At 44.3% G+C, this 21,312-nt stretch overlaps 1 protein-coding gene across 2 annotated transcripts in view; it reads left to right on the top strand.

Annotated features, from left to right (window-relative positions):
* Positions 1-21,187, top strand: part of TMED8 (transmembrane p24 trafficking protein family member 8) — a 37,327-nt gene extending 16,140 nt beyond the window's left edge. Inside the window, exons 2-6 of one of the 2 annotated variants that reach the window (XM_070797921.1) lie at positions 374-455; positions 9,104-9,233; positions 11,022-11,148; positions 11,627-11,932; positions 13,177-21,187. In XM_070797921.1, coding sequence (XP_070654022.1) covers positions 374-455; positions 9,104-9,233; positions 11,022-11,148; positions 11,627-11,932; positions 13,177-13,394 — 863 coding nt within the window. In that variant the 3' untranslated portion in view covers positions 13,395-21,187. Of the gene's footprint in view, positions 1-373; positions 456-9,103; positions 9,234-11,006; positions 11,149-11,626; positions 11,933-13,176 lie in introns of both variants that reach the window. The other variant, XM_070797920.1, reaches the window with a different exon arrangement.
* Positions 21,188-21,312: the final 125 nt, after the last annotated feature.

Below are 21,312 nucleotides of genomic sequence, written 5' to 3'. Positions count from 1 at the left end.
CTCTGCTTTGGCACTGAATTCCAGTTCATTTCACTCTACATTCCATTCTGTCCTTTATGTTCTACCTAATTTAACCATTTGATGTCTGTGAAATGGGATCCTTCAATTAGGATTAATTTTGTGGGGACTTGTTTTGGGAAATGACTTTTTTTTTTTTAATGAGTGGGTTATAATGGTCTTGAGAATTCTTAGATATGAAGACTTGAGTGATTTATGTACTGGGCCTCCCAGAGTATAAAGTTTGTGCCTGGAATATTTTTAGAAAGAGCAAGTTAGATGAAACTGCCAGGTTTTTTTTTTTTTTTAAAGACATAAGATAATTTTGATTGTGTTCCCTCTCAAGTATTGAATTTTTCTTCCCATGATTTTCCAGAGGATGAAGATGTAGAAAACACCAAGGTCACCTCTGTAGCAGCTTCTGCCTCTGATCCAGAGCCCGATTCGTCACCCTACAGGTAGGGACCACAGCTACTTTGGATATTATGCTTCTTGGGGTTTTATCTTCTGAGGTTGTAATTGATGAAAAAAGTAAACAGCGACTTCAAGGGGGAAGACAAGTTGAAGTAAAGAGCATGGAATGTTTTGTCATTAATTAATCAATCCTTAAGCATGTTAGGGCTTCCTCAGTGGCTCAGCCGTAAGGAATCTGTCTGCAGTGCAGGAGACTTGCAGGAGACTTGCAGGAGATACTGGTTTGATCCCTGGCTCGGGAAGATCCCCTGCAGGAGGAACTGACAACTCCATCCAGTATGCTTTCCAGAAGAATCCCATGAACAGAGGAGCCTGGCGGGCCATAGTCCATAGGATTGCAAAGAGTCAGACATGACTGAGCGACTGAACAACAACAAAGTGTGTTTAGGGGCAATGTCAGGTCTATCTCAGGTTATAAAATTTTCTTTTACTCTCAGAATAAAACTGTAACAAATAGTGCAGTATCTTCATTTATCTCCTCTTGAAGACCAGGTTCAAACGTTAAAACATTTAGAAACAGATTTAGACTTTTAAGAGAGTGTGTGTTTGGTTTTTACCCATAAAATTCACACACACGCAGAAGTACAGCATTGGAGGCAGATTTTCATTGTGTAATTTTCAGATTAAATCATAGTGATGATCTTCAGATTGTCATTCTTAATTTCCCACTCCACCCATCTCATTCACCTGCCATTACTGGTATCAGAGTATATAGCAGAAAGGGAATAGTAGTACTGAGTCCTGAAATAAGTGGAAGCCTCACAACATTATTGGAATGATTAATGAAAAACCGTGCTGTGCAGGTGGGTATTACAGTCCAGCTGATCAGCTCATGGTATAGTACTGGCCAGTGGAATCTGTAGTCTCCATGCCCCCCCCAAAGTTAACAGCTTGGGGTGGGGGAACGTCAGGTTTTTTTTTTTTTCTTGGCCATACCACATGGCATGCAGGATCTTAGTTCCTCGACCAGGGATTGAACCTTAGTCCCCTGTAGTAGACATGTGGAATCTTAACCACTGGACCACCAGGGAAGCCCCTCCATGATTTTTTTTAAATATTATTTCTTAAGTAGAAATTCTTTCTTCCTACCTTTGTATATGAAATAAAACTTTTTCCTCCAGAATTCAGACAATGGAAGATAATAATGATTACTGTAATTATAATAGAGTTGGTGATAATAATATAATAGCCACATTTTTTTTAATGTCTGTCTGTAATAATGATGATAAAATCTTGTGAGTTAGTTGCTCAGTCGTATCCAGCTCTTTGCGATCCCATGGACTGTAGCCTGCCAGGCTCTTCTGTTTGGAATTCTCCAGGCAAGAATATTGGAGTGGGTTGCCATTTCCTTCTTCAGAGGATCTTCCTGACCCAGGGATTGAACTCAGGGCTCCTGCATTGCAGGTGGATTCTTTACCATCTGAGCCACCAAGGAAGCCCCAAATAAAATCTTTCTTTTATCGAATATTTGTTTGCTCAGTATTGAATTAGGTGTTTAAATGTGTTATCTAATTTAATCCTTGTAAGAAACCTAATGAAATAAGTATTTTTTTTAAGATGAGGAAAATTAAACAGTGAATGTAGTAATTTGCCCAAGTTCACACAGCTTTAGTTTTGCTTGCTCTAAAACTTATTCTCGTAAGTAGCAATATAAGGGTTCTGAGTTCTATGCTTAGAGCTACTCAGTTCAGTTCAGTCACTCAGTTGAGTCCAACTCTTTGCAACCCCATGAACCACAGCACGCCAGGCCTCCCTGTCCATCACCAACTCACGGAATCCACCCAAACCCATGTCCATTGAGTCGGTGATGCCTTCCAACCATTTCATCCTCTGTCGTCCGTTTCTCCTCCTGCCCTCAATCTTTCCCAGCATCAGGGTCCTTTCAAATGAGTCAGCTCTTCGCATCAGGTGGCCAAAGTATTGGAGTTTCAGCTTCAACATCAGTCCTACCAATGAACACACAGGACTGATCTCCTTTAGGATGGACTGCTTGGATCTCCTTGCAGTCCAAGGGACTCTCAAGAGTCTTCTCCAACACCACAGTTCAAAAGCATCAATTCTTCGGTGCTCAGTTTTCTTTATAGTCCAACTCTCACATCCATACATGACCGCTGGAAAAAGCATAGCCTTGACTAGACAGACCTTTGTTGACAAAGTAATGTATCTGCTTTTTTTTTTTTTTCTGCACCATCCTGTGGTTTATTATTTTTTTTAATATAAATTTATTTATTTAAATTAGAGGCTAATTACTTCACAATATTGTATTGGTTTTGCCATACATCAACATGAATCCGCCACGGGTGTACATGTGTTCTCCATCCAGAACCCCTCTCCCACCTCCCTCCCCATACCATCCCTCTGGGTCATCCCAGTGCACCAGCCCCGAGCATCCTGTATAATGCATCGAACCTGGACTGGCGATTCGTTTCACTGTCTCTGCTTTTTAATATGGTGTCTAGGTTGGTCATAACTTTCCTTCCAAGGAGTAAGCGTCTTTAAATTTCATGGCTGCAGTCACGATCTGCAGTGATTTTGGAGCCCAAAAAAAGTCTGACACTGTTTCCCCATCCATTTGCCATGAAGTGATGGGACCAGATGCCATGATCTTAGTCTTCTGAATGTTGAGCTTTAAGCCAACTTTTTCACTCTCCTCTTTGACTTTCATCAAGAGCCTCTTTAGTTCTTCTTCACTTTCTGCCATAAGGATGGTGTCATCTGCATATCTGAAGTTATTGATATTTCTCCCAGGCAGTCTTGATTCCAGCTTGTGCTTCCTCCAGCCCAGCGTTTCTCATGATGTACTCAGCATATAAGTTAAATACGCAGGGTGACAATATACAGCCTTTACGTACTCCTTTGCCTATTCGGAACCAGTGTGTTGTTCCATGTCCAGTTCTGACTGTTGCTTCCCGACCTGCGTACAGGTTTCTGAAGAGGCAGGTCAGGTGGTCTGATATTCCCATCTCTTTCAGAATTTTCCACAGTTTATTGTGATTCACACAGTCAAAGGCCTTGGCATAGTCAATAAAGCAGAAATAGATGTTTTTTTGGAACTCTCTTGCTTTTTCCATGATCCAGCGGATGTTGGCAATTTGATCTCTGGTTTCTCTGCCTTTTCTAAATCCAGCTTGAACATCTGGAAATTCACAGTTCACGTATTGCTGAAGCCTGGCTTGGAGAATTTTGAGCATTACTTTACTAGCGTGTGAGATGAGTGCAATTGTGCAGTAGTTTGAGCATTCTTTGGCATGGCCTTTCTTTGGGATTGGAATGAAAACAGACCTTTTCCAGTCCTGTGGCCACTGCTGAGTTTTCCAAATTTGCTGGCATATTGAGTGCAGCACTTTCACAGTATTATCTTTCAGGATTTGAAATAGCTCAACTGGAATTCCATCACCTCCACTAGCTTTGTTCGTAGTGATGCTTCCTAAGGCCCACTTGACTTCACATTCCAGGATATCTGGCTCTAGGTGAGTGATCACACCATCGTGATTATCTGGGTTGTGAAGATCTTTTTTGTATAGTTCTTCTGTGTATTTTTGCCACCTGTTTTTAATATCTCCTGCTTCTGTTAGGTCCCTACCATTTCTGTTCTTTATTGAGCCCATCTTTGCATGAAATGTTCCCTTGGTATCTCTGAATTTTTTAAGAGATCTCTAATCTTTCCCATTCTGTTGTTTTCCTATATTTCTTTGCACTGATCACTGAGGAAGGCTTTCTTATCTCTCCTTGCTATTCTTTGGAACTCTGCATTCAAATGGGTATATCTTTCCTTTTCTCCTTTGCTTTTCGCTTCCCTTCTTTTCACAGCTATTTGTAAGGCCTCCTCAGACAGCCATTTTGCTGTTTTGAATTTCTTTTTCTTGGGGATGGTCTTGATCCCTGTCTCCTGTACAATGTCACAACCCTCCGTCCATCGTTCATCAGGCACTCTGTCTGTTAGAACTACCAGGTTATTACATATAAGGATCCTTTTGGAAGACATAATCTCCTCAAGCACTGATTGAAAAAAAGTGAAAAAAGTGTTTGTCGCTCAGTCGTGTGTGACTCTTTGCGAACCGATAGACTGTAGCCTTCTAGGGTCCTCTGTCCATAGAGTTCTTCAAGCAAGAATACTCGAATGGGTTGCCATGCCCTTCTCCAGGGGATCTCCCCAACCCAGGGGTTGAACCCAGGTCTCCAACATTGCAGGCAGATTCTTTACCACTGAGCCACCCGAGAAAGAGATAGTTCATATTCTCAGCAAATCCCCTGAGGAGAATGTCCTCTGTCCTTCCATTTTCCTTCTCCCACCTTTGCTCTGCGCATGTTGATTTGTAGGATCCTTGGGGAATGGCTTTTGGTACAGAACTGATTTCTTTTTCTTCTTAAGAGTAAATGAATATTTTGAGTGAAGAATATAGAATATTCTTAGAAAAAGGGAGATACATTGTTCAAGTTTTTTTTTCTAAAATCTAGTGTGTGAAGAAAAAAAATCCAGCGAGTATGATGCCTGAAGGCTGGTGTTTGTGTTTTTTATATTTTCGCAATGGAAATGGCACGGCTCTATCTTTTCTAGTGAGGCTGGCTGGCTGACCTGGCTCTCCCTCCCTTCGGGATGGCCTCCCTGCTCTGGGTTAGCATAAACCAGAAGGCTTACAGTGGGTGTTTTTCCCTTACCTGGTTCTTCATCAGCATCAAGTGATTTGCAATTTATTTTTCCCCAGATACCCTTCACTAATTCTTTAGAGCATAAAATGCTAATGTGAATATTAAATTTATGTAGCTGTTGCCTGTCCTGTCTAAAATATTTTTCTAAATAAGCAGAACTGTATTTGTGCAAAGTAACATACACAAAGGCAAAGGAGAGATTAGATTTTAGGGCCATACACAGTAAGCTCGGGCTGATGGTCAGATTAACTGTGTGTTCTCACATTCTGAATAGTCCTCTTTTGTTCCCAAACGAAAGTTAACTCACTCATTTAATCACTCAACAGGTTATTTGTTGAGAGCCCGCTATTACCTGGCAGTGTTCTAGGCACTGAAGACACCATAAATGAACCAACAATCCAAGTCCCTGGTCTCATGCCGCTTATATTCTAGTGGGGGAGGCAGATGGAAAAAAAGTGAACATTGTATTTCATAGAATCTAAATTGTCATCAACTATAAGATGCAAAGAGTCGGACATGACTGAACGACTGATCTGATCCGATAAGATGTACTGTTATTTTATATACCACCAAGAAAGGAAAGAATGCCCAAGATAGGCTAATAAGAGACTCCCCAACACACATGAAACTGGGACCCCCAAAACCTGCACCTTCAGTGAGAAGAGAAACAAAGAAAGAGATCGTTCGACACAGAAAAGGACCTGAGGGGCAACTTGAATGTCTCCGCCTTGGCACTGAGCGAGAGGAGGAAAAAACTCCTCCCCTGAGAGTATGAGCCAGAAGTCTGTTGTCTGAACTCATTCTGCCAGTGTGATCTAAACAAAACTCTCAGACACAACTCAATTCAAGTCGCCTCAGTTGGTGGCATTCCCAGGCCCTGGCAGGGATTCCATGTCATTCCAGGCCCCAGACTGTTTTAAGACAGCAGCAGTTTTTAGGACATCCTGTATATCAGCTGTATTAAAGTCAGAAAACAAAAATGTGTCTTGCAATCAACAAAAATATGGTACATAGTACATCAGGCAGTCATAAGTGCAGGGTAGAAAAATAAAGCAGGGTAAGGGTGTAAAGAGTGATGGGCCAGGGAGAGGAACCATCCCCAAAAGCAATGGATGAGCAGAAGGGAAGAAGGAGGGAAGCAAGCCCTGAGAAACTGGGGGAGGAGGATTCCAGCTGAGGCCATGCTGTTGTTTTTGTTTAGTCGCTAAGTCGTCTGACCCTTCGCGACCCCGTGGACTGTGGCCGGTCAGGCTCCTCTGTCCATGGGATTCTCCGGGCAAGAACACTGGAGTGGTTAGCCATTTCCTTCTCCAGGGGATCTTCCCAACCCAGGGAGCAAATGCCCATTTCCCACATTGGCAGGTGGAGGCCATAGCACACCCCAGTGTCCTTAGGTGAGGGAGAGTGAGGTGTTTGAGGACTCAGGAGAGTGAAGAAGCCATTGTGACTGGAGTGGACTGGGGAAGGCAAGAGATCATTCTAGGAGATAAAATCAGAGTGCAGAGGGCCTTAGGGTTCCACGGGACAGGCTCGGCTGTGGACGCTGCGCATGCAGAGGGAGAAAGACCCAGTCCCTGCCATCAAGCTCACCTCCTCATAGAGGAGACAGTTAATAAGTAGTGTCAAGGAACCAAATTGGACTCTCATTTCTGGGTTTAAGAGAATAAAATAGACTCACAGCCTAGACCAATTTACACTTTACACGGGATAATCAACCGCAGCTCTGATCTTCGTAGTAACTGCCCCTTGTTTGTTTTGAGGTAAGTTTAAGTGACTTAGATATTGTAAACGATGGCTCTGTTTTATCTGAGGAAGAGCTGATTTATAAACTAGAAGTGATTTTTCTTGTTTATGTTCAGAAAGAAAGAAGAAAAGAAACTAATGAACTCCAAAGTAAACCCTCTGTTTCCCCATGCAGTTTATAGTATTGGTTCCCAGTCGTTCACTCAGCCTTTCTGAGGACATGGGCGATATCCTAAAGCAGCAGCTCTCAAAACTTTACACTCTTAGAAATTATTGAGGACCTTAAAGAATTTTTATTTATGTGACTTATATCTATCAATGTTCACCATACTAGAAATTAAACCTGCAAAATTAAAAAAAATCATTCATTCATTTAAAATAACAATAAGGAATTCATTACATGTTAATATTAATAACTTGGCTTTAATGAAAAACAACTAGTTTTCAAAGAAAAATAGTTCAGTGAGAAGAGAGATGCTGTAAATCTCTTTGAAGTGAAGTTGCTCAGTCGTGTCCAACTCTTTGTGACCCCATGGATTGTAGCCTACCAGGTTTCTCCATCCATGGGATTTTCCAGGCAAGAGTACTCGAGTGGGTTGCCAATTCCTTCTCCAGGGGATCTTCCCAACCCAGGGATCGAACCTGGGTCTCCCGCGATGTAGGCAGATGCTTTTACCATCTGAGCCACCAGGGAAGTCTTTAATGTCTGCATTAACAAAAGACAGTTGGATTCTCAGGTCCGCTTCTGTGTCCATTCTGTTGTGATATCATATGTCAGGTAGTGTCTGGAAAATGCTTAAGAAGATGAAAAAAGGCAAACAATATTTTAGAATTATTATGAAAGGGTTTGACTTCACACACTGCCCTGAAAGAGGAGTCTTAAGGATGCCAGCGGTCCCCAGACTGTACTTTGATAACTGCTTCTCTAAAGACTCCACCCCACATTTTGATGGCAACAGATTTTCAAGAGGCCTGGGATATTGCACTACAGCCCTGGCATTTAACTCCACTTTTCTAGTCTCTCTGAATCCAGAAGAAATGGAAGAGAGAATATGTTATTCCCTTGCTTCTTTAAAATTAGCTATTAGAATAGTTGTATCTGAAGTCATTGGAAGAGTAGATTAATATGCTTTAAAAAGGAAAAAAAGTGGGCTTCCCTGGTGGCTCAGTGGTAAAGAATCTGAGTGCCAATGCAGGAGACACAGGCTCGAAACCTGATCTGGGAAGATCCCACGTGCCTTGGAGCAACTAAGTCCCTGTGCCATAGCTACTGAGCTTGCGCTCTAGAGCCTGGGAGCCCCAGCTGCTGAGCTCACGAGCAGCAACCACTGAAGGCCTTGCACATCCCGAGCCCGTGCTCCACAAGAGAAGCCACCGTAATGTGGAGCCCACACACCACCACTAGAGAATAGCTAGAGAAAAGCCCGCGCAGCAACAAAGACCCAGCACAACCAAAACTAAATTTAAGAAAGAAGTATAAAAGATCATACTTTTTTTTTTTTAAAGAGGAAAAAAAAGTGGTTGCCTTGCTTTTATCACCCGTGAACTGGCTGTGCGCTGAGTAGCAGTGGTAAGACGTGAATGGAAACACTGAACTGCTCCTGGGATAGCAGGGGAGAGCCTTGCCTTGCTAATCAGTCTACACTTCCTTTCTATTGTGATCAGTTTCAGGCTTGGGCGGGGCCTCCTCCCTTTACTTCTAAGGGCAGCTTTCCGTGTAGAACAGAACCGGGATTCCAGCCCCTCTTTTGTTGAAGTTCTGCTTGGAGCAAATGGCATGGGTCCCAGAGTGGGGAATAAAAGCCAGACCTGCAGTCCACCTTAGACAACTGACCCGTGTATTTACTATGGTTCTCGGGTCCTGGGACCTGGCATTGTCCGTCCTGGGTCCTCACATGGTATCACTGCTTTACTGTGGGGCCATTTCAGCCCAGGGCGTTGGTCAGCTGAAATGACGGTGGACCTAAATGCCAGAGGAAAGCAGGGGTTGGGGGTGCCCTTTGAAGGCTTTTTTTTTTCCCTTTCATTCTGAGTTTCTCCAAGACTACTGTACCTTTAAGAAGAGTCCTTGAGGGGAATTCCTGGGCAGTCCAGTGGTTAGGTCTCCATCCATGTTGTCACTGCCACGGACCTGGTTCAGTCCCTGGTCGGAGAACTAAGATTCCAGAAGCCACATAGATCAGCCAAAAAAAAAAAAAAAAAAGAGTCCATGAATTGACATGCTGTCTTCTTCTGGGAGGTCACAGATGGTGTCTCCAGTGACAGAGGATGCCACAGAAGATAAGCAGAAGGCTGCCCGTGCCGGGGAGGCCCAGGCCTCGGTGGAACAGGAATTGCTGTCTGCTGACCAGACCCAGATCCTCAGCAAGGTCGGGAGCACGTTCTTTCTCTCTGAAAAGCACAAGTTTGGATGCGTTTGGATAGATTGGAATTAGAAAGCACTGCCATCTCACGCTTAGTTATGTGGGGAACAATCGTGTGTATTGTCCCCAGGTCCCTCACTGTACTAGCACCCAGTAAGCATCTGTTCAAGAAATGAAGGGTTATAATGAATGTTCACATGTTGTCTAAAATCCTCTCCATCTGAGGAGCCCTTAACCATTGAATTATGTATTAGTCTCAGCTTTCTTGTGGTAGATCTACTTGGGACTTATGATAAAGATTCCATACAAGTGGTACTGATAGCAGTGGTCTCCCTGCCTTGGAGGGAAGAGTTGTTCGTATCATTATTAACATATACATTATGTATAATGTATACATATATACAGAATACATTATATATAATATATACATATTAACATATACAGAAGAACAAATGGTGTTGGTGTCAGTAAAAACAATTCCAGGCATTATAATTACATTCGTATAATGCTTTATAGTTTACAAAGCCTTTTTATCCAACAACACTTCATTTACCCCTGAGAACAGCGCCGTCAGACAGGTACTACTACTATGTTGCTACTTTACAAATGAGGAAACTGTGGTTAAGAGCTGGTATTGACTTTACTTTGCAGCTAATAAGTTGCAAGCTAAATCTTTGTTTAACCTTCTGGAAAAGGAAGGACTCATTTAAGGAAGTTAGTCAAAGTCTGGTTTAACTCATTTAATAGTGGTGATAAGAGCTGAAGGACTCTCTAGAAACAGATATTATGAGAATATAATCTGGGAGGATTACTGCATCCATGTATTCATTCATTCATTCATTTCTTGCAAATGTCATTCTGACACTTGACTGGAGTCACTGATGTGAGCTGTCTCACGGATGGGCTCTTCCGTGTTGGCAGTAGGTGTGCATTTCTTCTTGAGTTGCCTACCAACTGCTTGGAGAAGGAGCAGGAAATTAAGGCACGATGGCGCGAAATAGGGGAATGCTAATCTGAGTGGTTTGAAGTGAAACCCACTAGGGAGAGGCCGCTGTCTCCTGCTATGGGTCAGTGAGGGCTGTGAGTATCGATTGACATTTGCACTCTTCTATGCAAGTCAGATGTCTGGCAGTGGGTATACTGTTGAAATGCAAATCCTGGGGCTGGTCTAAGGTGAGATTGTGATTATTTATAGAACATTGTTGGTGGATGAGGCAGCCTGTGTCAGGTGGGACGTCCAAGGTGTGCCACGGGTGAGAGACAGGGGGACAAGGGAGCCAGAGTAGGAGCCGGGTTCTTTCTCTACAGTACTTTGATGGACTGATGGACAGCGATCTGGAAGGAACCTCTGGACGGAAATTGTAGCAGGAGGACGTGTGGCTGAGTGAAGGCCCAGAAGCAAGAGCTGTCCTGAGAGGAGCTGTGGGGAGGGGCTGTGCAGGCGTGGCCAAGAAACACCGCAGACGGGAAAGTCAGTAGCAAACCTTGAGGATGTTTGTGGGCCAGATTTTTATGAAGAGTCTGAAGTGGGAAAGTAGCAAAAAGCTGAGAGAACATGAAAGAAGCTCTAAACTAGGGAACATGTTGGTGGCATGAAAATAAAAGTGGGTAGAGTTTATTACAACCTGTGGCTGGAGGAGAGAAAAGGAACGTTGACCAACGGGGGTCAGGAGACTTGTGAGTCAGGAGAGCGGAGGTAATAATAATAAGGCAGGGCTGGCAGCCTTCAGTTGGAAAGAGGCTAATAGGAACCTGCCTTTGCATATGTCCTGTGACCAGAACTCTCTTGTGCAGATGGCCAGGTACCACGGCCCACAAAGGTCTGGGGACATCGTGATGATCCAGTCTGAGCACACAGGAGCTGTCGATGTTCTGTCAGCTGATTTGGAATCTGCAGACCTGCTGGGGGACCACAGGAGAGGTGAGACCTTTGGGGGCGTAGAAGGTGTTTTTGTTTTGTTCCTGTAAGTACTTAAAGAAGGGCAGGCAGATAGATGGAAGGAAAGAAAGGAAGGAAGGAGAAAGCATCAGATTACATACGACCAAAAGAGGAAGACCAACCAGAGTCTGAATAGAGTAGGCTCTATTCAGTTTATATATATATGGTACTCTATTTACTGTATATATGTCTGGTACTCGATCCTGGTGTGTGTGTGTGTGTGTGTGTATAGATAAATATTTATGTATTTATTTATAATAAAATTTAAAAGAGACCTGTTTCTTGAGCTGAGCAGCTGACCCACCTCAGGGCAATGCTCCCTCCTTCCTTGTGAACAGAAGTCAAGGAAGCCAGTAGGAAGAACGTCTTTGACTATGACCACCTCCCCTAAGCAAAAGGCCGGGTGTGGCAGCGTTTCCTCGGGGTTTCTTTCTCAGTAGTAAGCAGTCTGTCCTTTCAGTCTCCCCACCTCTCATGGCTCCTCCGTGCATCTGGACCTTTGCCAAGATGAAGGAATTCAAGAGCAAGCTGGGCAAAGAGAAGAACAGCCGTCTGGTGGTGAAGCGGGGGGAGGTGGTGACCATCCGGGTGCCAACCCATCCCGAGGGGAAGCGTGTCTGCTGGGAGTTTGCAACTGATGACTATGACATTGGCTTTGGAGTTTACTTTGACTGGACCCCGGTAACCAGCACCGACATAACGGTGCAAGTCAGTGATTCCAGTGAGGATGAGGACGAAGACGAGGAAGAAGACGAGGAGCTCGAAGGTACATTGAATTTGAACATAATTTGCGGTCTCCTTTCCTGGTTCAACCTAATTTCTAGCAATCACCAAGCGATCACTTCCTGCCTTGTACCCGTCCTCCTGTTTCTGAGAATGCAGGCAGAGAATCCCTTTCAGCTTTGCAAGCCAAGTTGAGTGATGCAGGCTGAAGTCAGACCCTCTGAGAACATTCTGGTGGGGTAGCAGTGATGCCTGAGTGGAAGGCCTCTGTTCTTTTTAATCGGTACCTGGCTATGTTGTCCTCCAGGATCTGCTGGGGACGGGGGTGGGTTGGGGGCAGGGAAAGGGGTGTTGTGCTGCTGTGTGTAGAGGCAGTGTTTTTCAGATCACGTATGTAAACCTGAGATTATTTTTTATTTCTCTCTTAGAGATATTTATATTTCTTTCTCTGTGGGATATTTACATTTCTTCTTGGTCTGGAACCAAGCTGAGTGACTGCAGTTTGCCAAACATACCCATTCTCTCCTCCTTCCAGACTGTCACAGCTGGCTGACTTCTGTTTACTTCTTCCTTCGTGCCCAGAGCAGTTTTAAAAATAGTCTCTGTGCTATATTCCAGTCCTTACTCACAAGCCTACTCACAATGGCCCTAAGGCTGCCTTTATTTTTTTAAATAAGCATTAGCCTTATTCCTTGATTTTCCCATATCATCCTACAGTCAACCCCTTAACTTGCTTCTTCATGGAAAAGCAAGTCTATAGGGAGGTCTGCATGTATTCAAGAAGGAGGAGAACCTAGGATCTTATTTGTTGCTCCTCAGGGGACCATTAGGGGTTTGGGGGTCACTTGCTATAGCACCTTTACCTGCATTTCCTACTTCCTTTAGCGAGTTCTTTCACCTGTTGAATCTTCCCTTCTTAAATATCTTGCCCTCCCCCTTGGAAATTTCCAGATACTCCTTGGAAATTTCCAGATACTCCTGGAGCTAGGAAGGCTCTGTAAGGCTAAATCATTGTTTCTCAGTGCAAATACTGTTGGCATTTGGAAGGAGACACTTCTTTGTTGAGAAGGTACTATCCTGACATTTAGCACTCCTGAACCCTTGAGCACTAAAGGCCAGTATCACCCACTGGTCACTCCGATGGCCTAGTTGGAGGCCACTAGACATTTCCAAATGCCCCGTGGGGGGAAAGCCACCAGCTTGTTACCTGGTTCATCTTCTTGCCTTCAGGTAGGCCTTTTTGTTCTCTGAATTCATAGCCAAACACTCTGCCCTTTGCTCACGCAGACCCCGTCCCAGCTGGAGACGTGGAGCGAGGCTCCAGGAGCTCCCTGCGGGGCCGCTACGGGGAGGTCATGCCCGTGTACCGCCGGGACAGCCACCGAGACGTGCAGGCCGGCAGCCACGACTACCCCGGCGAGGGCATCTACCTGCTGAAGTTCGACAACTCCTACTCCCTGCTTCGCAACAAGACTCTCTACTTCCACGTCTACTACACGAGCTGAAGGCCCGCCGGGACGGGACGCAGGTGGCGTGCGCCGGCTGGAGCAGGCTGCCAGCTGGGGCCTCTTGTCCTGGATAGGCAAGGGCTCCAAGCTGAGCGTGGGGCGCCCGACCCTCCTGCCTTGCTGGCGGACCTGACTGTTGGCCCCATCCGTGTAGCTTTGCCCCGTCCTTGGCTTCCGCAGATGGTGGCGTGGTACCCCTGCTCTGTGGTCCCTGACTCACGCTCTCGTTGCTTCCGACTCCAGCAAAATCTCTCTGCGGAGGACACCCATCAGGCCAAAAGCCTAAAAGGAAGTTGGGTGTTGCCTTTTCAAAATAGGTTTGTTTTGGTTCCAGGTGTATGCTTTCAACTGCTGCGCTCTCCTCTTGCAGAGCCTTCACGCAGGCGAGTTTAGTGGCCACCCACTCTCTTCACTTTTCGAAAGGACAGAAAGAGGGAACAGCACTCTGTCCGTGAAGGAGCCCAGTGTCGGGGATGCGGAAAGCTCTGGCCAGCCTCTCACCACTGCCGTATTCCCGCCTGCTGGTTCTGCCCGTTCTCTAGCACAGGCTGGGAGCCCTCACTGCCTCTGGAGGGCTGGTGATTTCACCCTGCCTCTCCTTCTCTCCTTTCCCTTTTCTAAGTCTGTGCCATCACAGCAAGAACTTCCATGCAGTCCAAAGTGATGATCCCTGTAGTCTAAGCTATTCTGGGAAGAAAAACTGCCTCCATCACTTCCTATTTCAAGAGGCGGTGTTCCTTTCCAAGGGCCCTGGGGGTGGAAGGGGGAAGGGTGGAAATTAGGTACTGGGTTGATCTCAGATGCCACATCTCCGGAAGTCAAGTGTTACTAAATCATTTTATGTATAATCAAAGAAGGAGGGGTAGATAATCTGAGAGAAGAGGTTAAAAAACAAAACAACACTCCAGATTCCCCACTGCTTTTTTTTTTTTTTTTTCGTCTTTAGAAAATGGGTGATATTTAGAAATTTTGCTTTGGGACCAGTCAGATTTCCTAAGTTTCTAGATGTCTAGGTTGCTTGCATTCAGGGCTACAGGCTTTTGGTGTTCGAAGTCTCGAAGGTGAGGTGGTCATGAAGCCTCACTGCTGCTGCTGGTCGGCTTTGTTCTTTTACCAGGCTGAAGCCTGTACGTTCCCTGGGGATGGCCTTTTCCACGCCATGAAGCGGGCGTGCCGCGGGGAGCTGCCTCCAGTGTCCCCAGAGGCACGTGGTGGCCAGGCCCCGCCCCAGCCAAGGAGGAGGCACGTCTGCGACCATGTACCTCCTCCTCTTATTCCTTGCGTCAAGCCTGTTACTACTGCCTTAGAATTCTGAGGAAGAATTAGATTTATTTATTACTTTTATTTATTGTTAAAGCCACATTTCACTTCACCTTTGAAACAGTTCCCATCTGTTTCTCAGAAGGCTTCCTTCCACCTGCCCTGAGACACCGAGGCCCCCTCTCCTGTGGAGTCTAACTAAATGGAGATTTCAGGCAAAGACGGGGAGGGCTGATGTTCCACTCCTGTGGGGTCAGTCCCCGTGAGGCTCTGGGAGGGGTCTGCCCCTCCTGAGGTGGACGAATGATGCCCCCCCGACCCCAGCCTGCTGCCCGCAGCACTCCCTGTGAGGATCTCTAGGTTGTGAGGGAATCTGCCTGTTTGTCCAGGATTGAGTGAGTGTAGAGGACTTGACCAGCCAACCAGAGGCATCCCGTGATGCCAGGACTGCCAAGCCCTCCGCCTGCTCTGAGGAGTCAGCTGCGTCACGATGCTTCCTTTGGCTCCTTCCTTCCCTGTGTGGGAGCCTCACACCACGCCTCCCCTCTGCACAGAAGCAGAAACTCAGCGACCAGGGCTCCCCACGACAGGTCCGTAGCGGCACCTCCGTCACGAACAAAGGGCGCTAGAGCCGCACCGTCTGTTCCTCCGGGAGCACAGCCCCAGGTGGGAGAGGATGCGGGGCCCACCGTAGCATCCCTCCTCCTCCACGCGGCCTCATACCTCCATTACTTTACGTCTGAGTGCATTTTGCAGAGGATTATACACTGGCCCAAATCTCTATGCCCTGTAAGAAGTTAGTAACTATTCTAGCAACTGCCTATTGAGGCGCTGAAAGCAAACTCGCTGTGCGGTCATCCCATCAGGTAGCCGTGTGATCATCACTGAAATTGAATCATGCCTTAGCTAATTGAATAGAATCTTTATAAAATAATTTTCTACCGAGCTCTTCTCCAGTCAGCTAAAGGCTGGCTTATTTTTCCTGTTTATTGTTAACTTCCGACTTTCTGTTAAGACGGAGCTGTCAGGTCATTGGAGGCTCCCTGGGATGACACTTTCTGTGTTGATTTTTGCCACGAGAGTCTCTGTATACTTGTTTTCTTTAGAATCCTAGTTCTGTTGCATCCGGGAAGCCTGAGGGACTCGTTCCCATCGCCTCAGTGTGCCTGTTATTGTCTGGTCACTTTTGAAGTCCTGGACATTGTTATATTTCATTCTATACCTGTGTTTTGTTAACAGTCAGTGCTTCTTTGATCCATTCACACACACACACACACACACACACACACACACACACACACAAATAGCTAAAAGAAGATATTTTCACCATCTAATGAATTTACTATCCCATATTAAGTCATCTGAAATTACTGAACTTTGGGGACAAAATATTACCTATAAAACACATGTAATTACTGAGAATTTCATGGTTCAGCAAACCCTAAGAGGTCGTCACTTCCTTAGTCTCTCTCTCTCTCTCTCAGTTTACGGAACCAAACAATGAAGTGAAAATCACTTGCTTTCACCTTCACCCTGTTCTTTAGAGCATAAATATTAATGTACAATGCAAAGAAAGTACTTCCCAGTAGGAGAGACTGGAAGTCTCTCCACAAGGTGGCCAAGTTCTTAAGTTTCTTTGGTTTATTTAGTTTTGCTACTTTGTTGAGAGATGGGACATTTAGAAAGTTTAGGGTGTTAATTTTTCTCAACATTTTATTTTGAAAAATTCTCAGCAAACAACATTTAAAAGAAGTATAGTATAAGCACCCTTATGTATATCCATCACACAGATTTTAAAATTATAAACTGCTAACTTTTAAACAAAGATGATTCTGCTGTTCTGTTCCTTTTGACAAGTGTCCGGTAGAGTATTCCCTTCACAGACATCACCTCTCCAGTGTCAGAGAGTTCCTGGTTTTTAGCAAACTCAACTCATTCAGTGCCAGTTAACCATGGAGGTGATCCTCATAAAAATGTTTCCTGTTCTCCATTTTCAGAACTCATGCTATATTTTCCCTTTTGTACTCTTGCCTGGAGAATCCCAGGGACAGAGGAGCCTAGTGGGCTGCCGTCTATAGGGTCGCACAGAGTCGGACACGACTGAAGCGACTTAGCAGCAGCAGCAGCAGCAGCAGTAGGCTCTAAAAGCTAATGTTTTCTTCTCTATCTGGCATGTCAGAGTGAAGGTAATTGTGAAACTGCTTTCTACTGGAAGGACTTTTTTTTGATCTCTGTTGCTTTCCAACATATCCTCAGGACTGAAATTAACACTCGGATCCTCAGACATAATGTAGCTTTAAAATGGAAGTAGGTAGTAACTTGAAATTAGGCCATTCTTAGTTTTTTTTTCCTTAATTGATTCATGCACTTTAAAAATATTTTTATCTGTTATTTAGGAAAGAAAATCTTATACTTTTAAAAAGTATATATTGTCCCTTATAATATATATATGGAAGAGTTTTAACTGAAAGTTTCCTGAAAGCTCACTATCTTATTTTAATCAGTGGGTTTAGATATTACTATAAAACATCATTTATAGAAAATACCTGTATGTTTTTGATGAGCCCTATCCAGTCCCACTTTGAAAGAAATTAGGTGAAACCCAAACCCAAAATATTTTTATGTTTAAGACCACTTTTCTGCAGAATGTTGCCTTTTAACCCCAAAGTATAAGGTTCTAAGGTACAGAGCTGAGTGACCCCTAACATTTACACAAAAGGCTATCGTTTTAGAGGAAGGGATAGGAGTGAAAAGGATCGTGCAGCTTGAGGAACTGCTCTTTTTTTTTTTTTTTACATTGATAGTAAGGAATGAAAACGAGAGAGAGAAAAGCTATTAAATGTATCCCAGAATCTTGCTCATATACTGATTCTGTGTAGTTCTTTAGTTTGCTTTTCATCCATTGAAATTTTTCTTTTGGCCAGAAACCTCACTGGTTCTCACTGTGCTTGTTGGAGACATCCCAGACTCACTTTGCTTTCTTTTCCAACAAGATTGCCTTTGGAAATATTTTTTTTTTTCTAATTTTATTTTATTTTTAAACTTTACATAATTGTATTAGTTTTGCCAAATATCAAAATGAATCCGCCACATGTATACATGTGTTCCCCATCCCGAACCCTCCTCCCTCCTCCCTCCCCATACCATCCCTCTGGGCCGTCCCAGTGCACCAGCCCCAAGCATCCAGCATCGTGCATCGAACCTGGACTGGCAACTCGTTTCCTACATGATATTTTACATGTTTCATTGCCATTCTCCCAAATCTTCCCACCCTCTCCCTCTCCCATAGAGTCCATAAGACTGTTCTATACATCAGTGTCTCTTTTGCTGTCTCGTACACCGGGTTATTGTTACCATCTTTCTAAATTCCATATATATGCGTTAGTATACTGTATTTATGTTTTTCCTTCTGGCTTACTTCACTCTGGAAATATTTTTGAGTAGGTCTCCTCTGCTAAGTGTAACCCTGACCTGAGGATTGACTTCACCTCTATACCCTCTGGGACTTGTGGGTCCAGCGCCATGAAAAAAGATGGTGAATTTAGAAAGGCTAGGAGGAGTTCCTGCTATGTCCCCGTAGCCTCAGTTGGTTTTGACTATGGCCAAAAAGGGATGAAACAGATTCATTTTGACCAACATCCCGGAATAGCCTCAAGCCACAAAACTTTTTGTGAACAAGCTGTGCCCTCTGTAGGCTGACCTCCCTGTGAGGGGTAGGAATCTATTTCCCTTTCATCTTGTGTGGGCCAGTCATACACACACAGTCAATGGGACCAACAAACAGACGCAATTTGGTCTTCCTTTTAGAGCCTCCATTTAGAATCTCTCCTGGGTCGAAAAAGTTCACACCAACCTCTAACTAGTCTCTTTCCACCTAGCCAGAAGCGTAGAACTTTTGGAAGCCTAAATTTGCTAGAAGTGGAAAGGGCACCGACCCTATAGAATCTTAGTGGTCGAAAAGAATTGGAAAGTGAGTTTCCGTATGAAGGAAGGTGGTCTCATTTTTTTGGTGAGGGGTAGCTTGTTAAGGGATTCATGCTCTTTAGAGAGCAAGTCCTTGTATTCGTTGTATCTGATTGAGCTCATGGAGCCACCATGCATGAATCTTTGGGGAGTAAGTAGGGGATGGGTGTTTAAAACTAGTCACAAGTTGGGTGCTTCCCAGCAACCCAATATATGGTGAGTGTCCCTATGACCGAAGTCCCAGTTTTCATGCATGTGGGATCCTGTCCCTAGGCCCTCATTTCCACACAACTGAGAGACAGAGAGGGGCCAGACCCATATCCAAGTTTACATAATTAACCAGAATTCGATAATAGTGTGAGCTGAGTAGATAAGCTGATCAGCCTTGGCTGGAAGTAGGGCTGGGAGGGCGTATGACTTACAGCCCCACCTTGGGATAGCTGGGTGGGTAACTCCTGTGTGACTGTGCAGTTGGAACTCTCCTTAAGCTCACCAAGTGAGTGAGAAGGATGTGATGATGCTATACTGATGGGGATGACACACTAATTGAGTTGGCTGGGAAACAGAGCAAGGCCTCCGTCTACGGGCCCTAGACCCTGTCACCGGCCATGCGTGCGATCTCAGCGTGAGGCGGCAGCTCTGCAGGTCTGCAGAGTCTGGCTTCAGGGCCCACTGAGGGGCCAGTCTAATGTGGGCAGTGACTCTGGCCTTCCGCAAAGGAGAACCTCCTGAGAGTCTGTCCCCATTGGCCTCTTTTCTGGGAATGGGCGGCGGCACCCTGGCAAGAGCTGCTTTGGTTCTTTTGGTACCTGGTTAATGATCAGTGTCACCCACTTGCTCTGTCCAGCCAGTCCAGCACCTGTGGGCACGCCTTTGACATCTACCCAGTTATTTAGGTAGTGAGATTAGGGCAGGATCTGGGACCCAAAGGGTGAGAGAAACTTTGCTAAGTGTTGTGTGGCCAGATTTCAGAAATCACCACTCCCTCTGGGGCGCTGCACTGTCCCTCATGAACCAAGAAGGCCAGACAGAGCCCCTCCTATCTTAAAGTCTTGTCACTAGTCTAAGAAGACGCAATTAATTACCTAAACCCTTGTTAGTGGGGGTTCATTTACAAACAGCAGTGTCCTCAGAAACTAAGTCCAAAGGCACAAGATTCTGGCTTTGAAATAATCTGTAGTCCCGGTCACTGGTTTGAACTCACAATCTGATTTCTTTCAGTCCCCCAGGTATGTGGACCAGAGTTGATTTCATGGCTCTTCTTCACTCTGATAAACAGATGAAGAACATGTATGCCAGAAATTTAGAGATACAGGCTTTTGAAAAATTAAATTCCATAGTTCTCTGTCATTTTAAGCTGACAGGTTTGATTCATCTAGGGATAAAATATGTGAAATGGTTTCCAGGGGATCAAGTACATATATTTTCTGAATGTTCTGATACAGGATCATGAACAATTTTAAAGTTTTGGTTTGAAATATGATAGTATATGGGATAACAGAAGAGCCTTTAACTCAAAGTCAGGTAAAGGAGCTCTCCTCCTGAACCCTTTTCCTCACTCAGGTTTGAAATGCCTCATCTGTAATGTTACCTGTAATTGATTATTACCGTTGGTTTTCAGGTTCAGTCAAGGATCACATGGAAAACATTATCCTAATTCTTTCCTCTCCTCTCCTAAGCAGCATATTTTACTGAGAAATTTAAAAAATTTAAAACTCCACTAGCATCCTCTTCTGAAATGATTGTCCCATAAATGAATCTGTTTTTTATTTAGTCAACCTAAATTATTTCCATTTAGCTATGTTCAAGAGCAAGTAAAGTGTGGAGAAAGGAACCTCATCACCCATGACTCTGCTGTACCCTTTTCCCTTAATAATGGGAAGTGTCCTGAAATCCCCAGAAGAAAGCTGCTTTGTAATCAAAGTGATGGATTATAAGAAAGCCAGTCTTTGGGTAAGGATAATTGGAATAGAGGAGGTGCTTGAAGATCTCCTAAACTACCTTATGCCATTTAGCTTGTGTTTCTGAAAGGCCTGCTTTGGCGCCATGCACTGAGGTCTATCAGTTGACTGAAAGATGATCAGGCTTTCTTGGTAAATGTTTTTAAGCAACTGGCAACCACCAAGGCGTTCTTTCCTTATCATTCTGGATCATGCACTGATGCTGACATTGCAGAAAGGGGTCTGGAAGGGAAACAGTGTCACAGCCTTTTCTCTAAAATACATGGTATCCCAAGCGATCATTTGTCACAGTCAACTAGTTATGTGTTCCCTTTCATGACAAATGCTGCCAGCATCGCCTATGATTTCTAAGAACTCTGAACCAAATTGTTATTTGTTATGTCCTGCTGAGTGGTTTTCCCTTTAATAAAATACTGTATTTCCACTACCCCGTGGCACTGAGCGTGTTGCCTGAGACACATGGGATCCTGAGCTATTGTTCCTGAAATAGCTCAGTTCTTGTGTTTTTATATTATGTAACCATTTTGTGATGCTTTTGTGCATTCTTTGTCTTCTCTTCTGAATTTTGACATGTCATAAATAAACTTTTTCACTATGCACCTCAAACATCTGAGTTATACTTTAATTTTTAACATTTTTTCTTCATCTCTTCTCTGCGTCTTAAGAGGATAAGTGTTCTTTAAATCTGTGAATTATTTTATAATCTATTATTATAAAAATTTAAGAAAAAT

The sequence above is a fragment of the Bos indicus genome, chromosome 10 (assembly GCF_029378745.1).
Source record: "Bos indicus isolate NIAB-ARS_2022 breed Sahiwal x Tharparkar chromosome 10, NIAB-ARS_B.indTharparkar_mat_pri_1.0, whole genome shotgun sequence".
Lineage (NCBI taxonomy): Eukaryota > Metazoa > Chordata > Mammalia > Artiodactyla > Bovidae > Bos > Bos indicus.
Note: the sequence above shows the minus strand (reverse complement) of the source record. Positions and strands in the feature narration are given on the sequence as shown.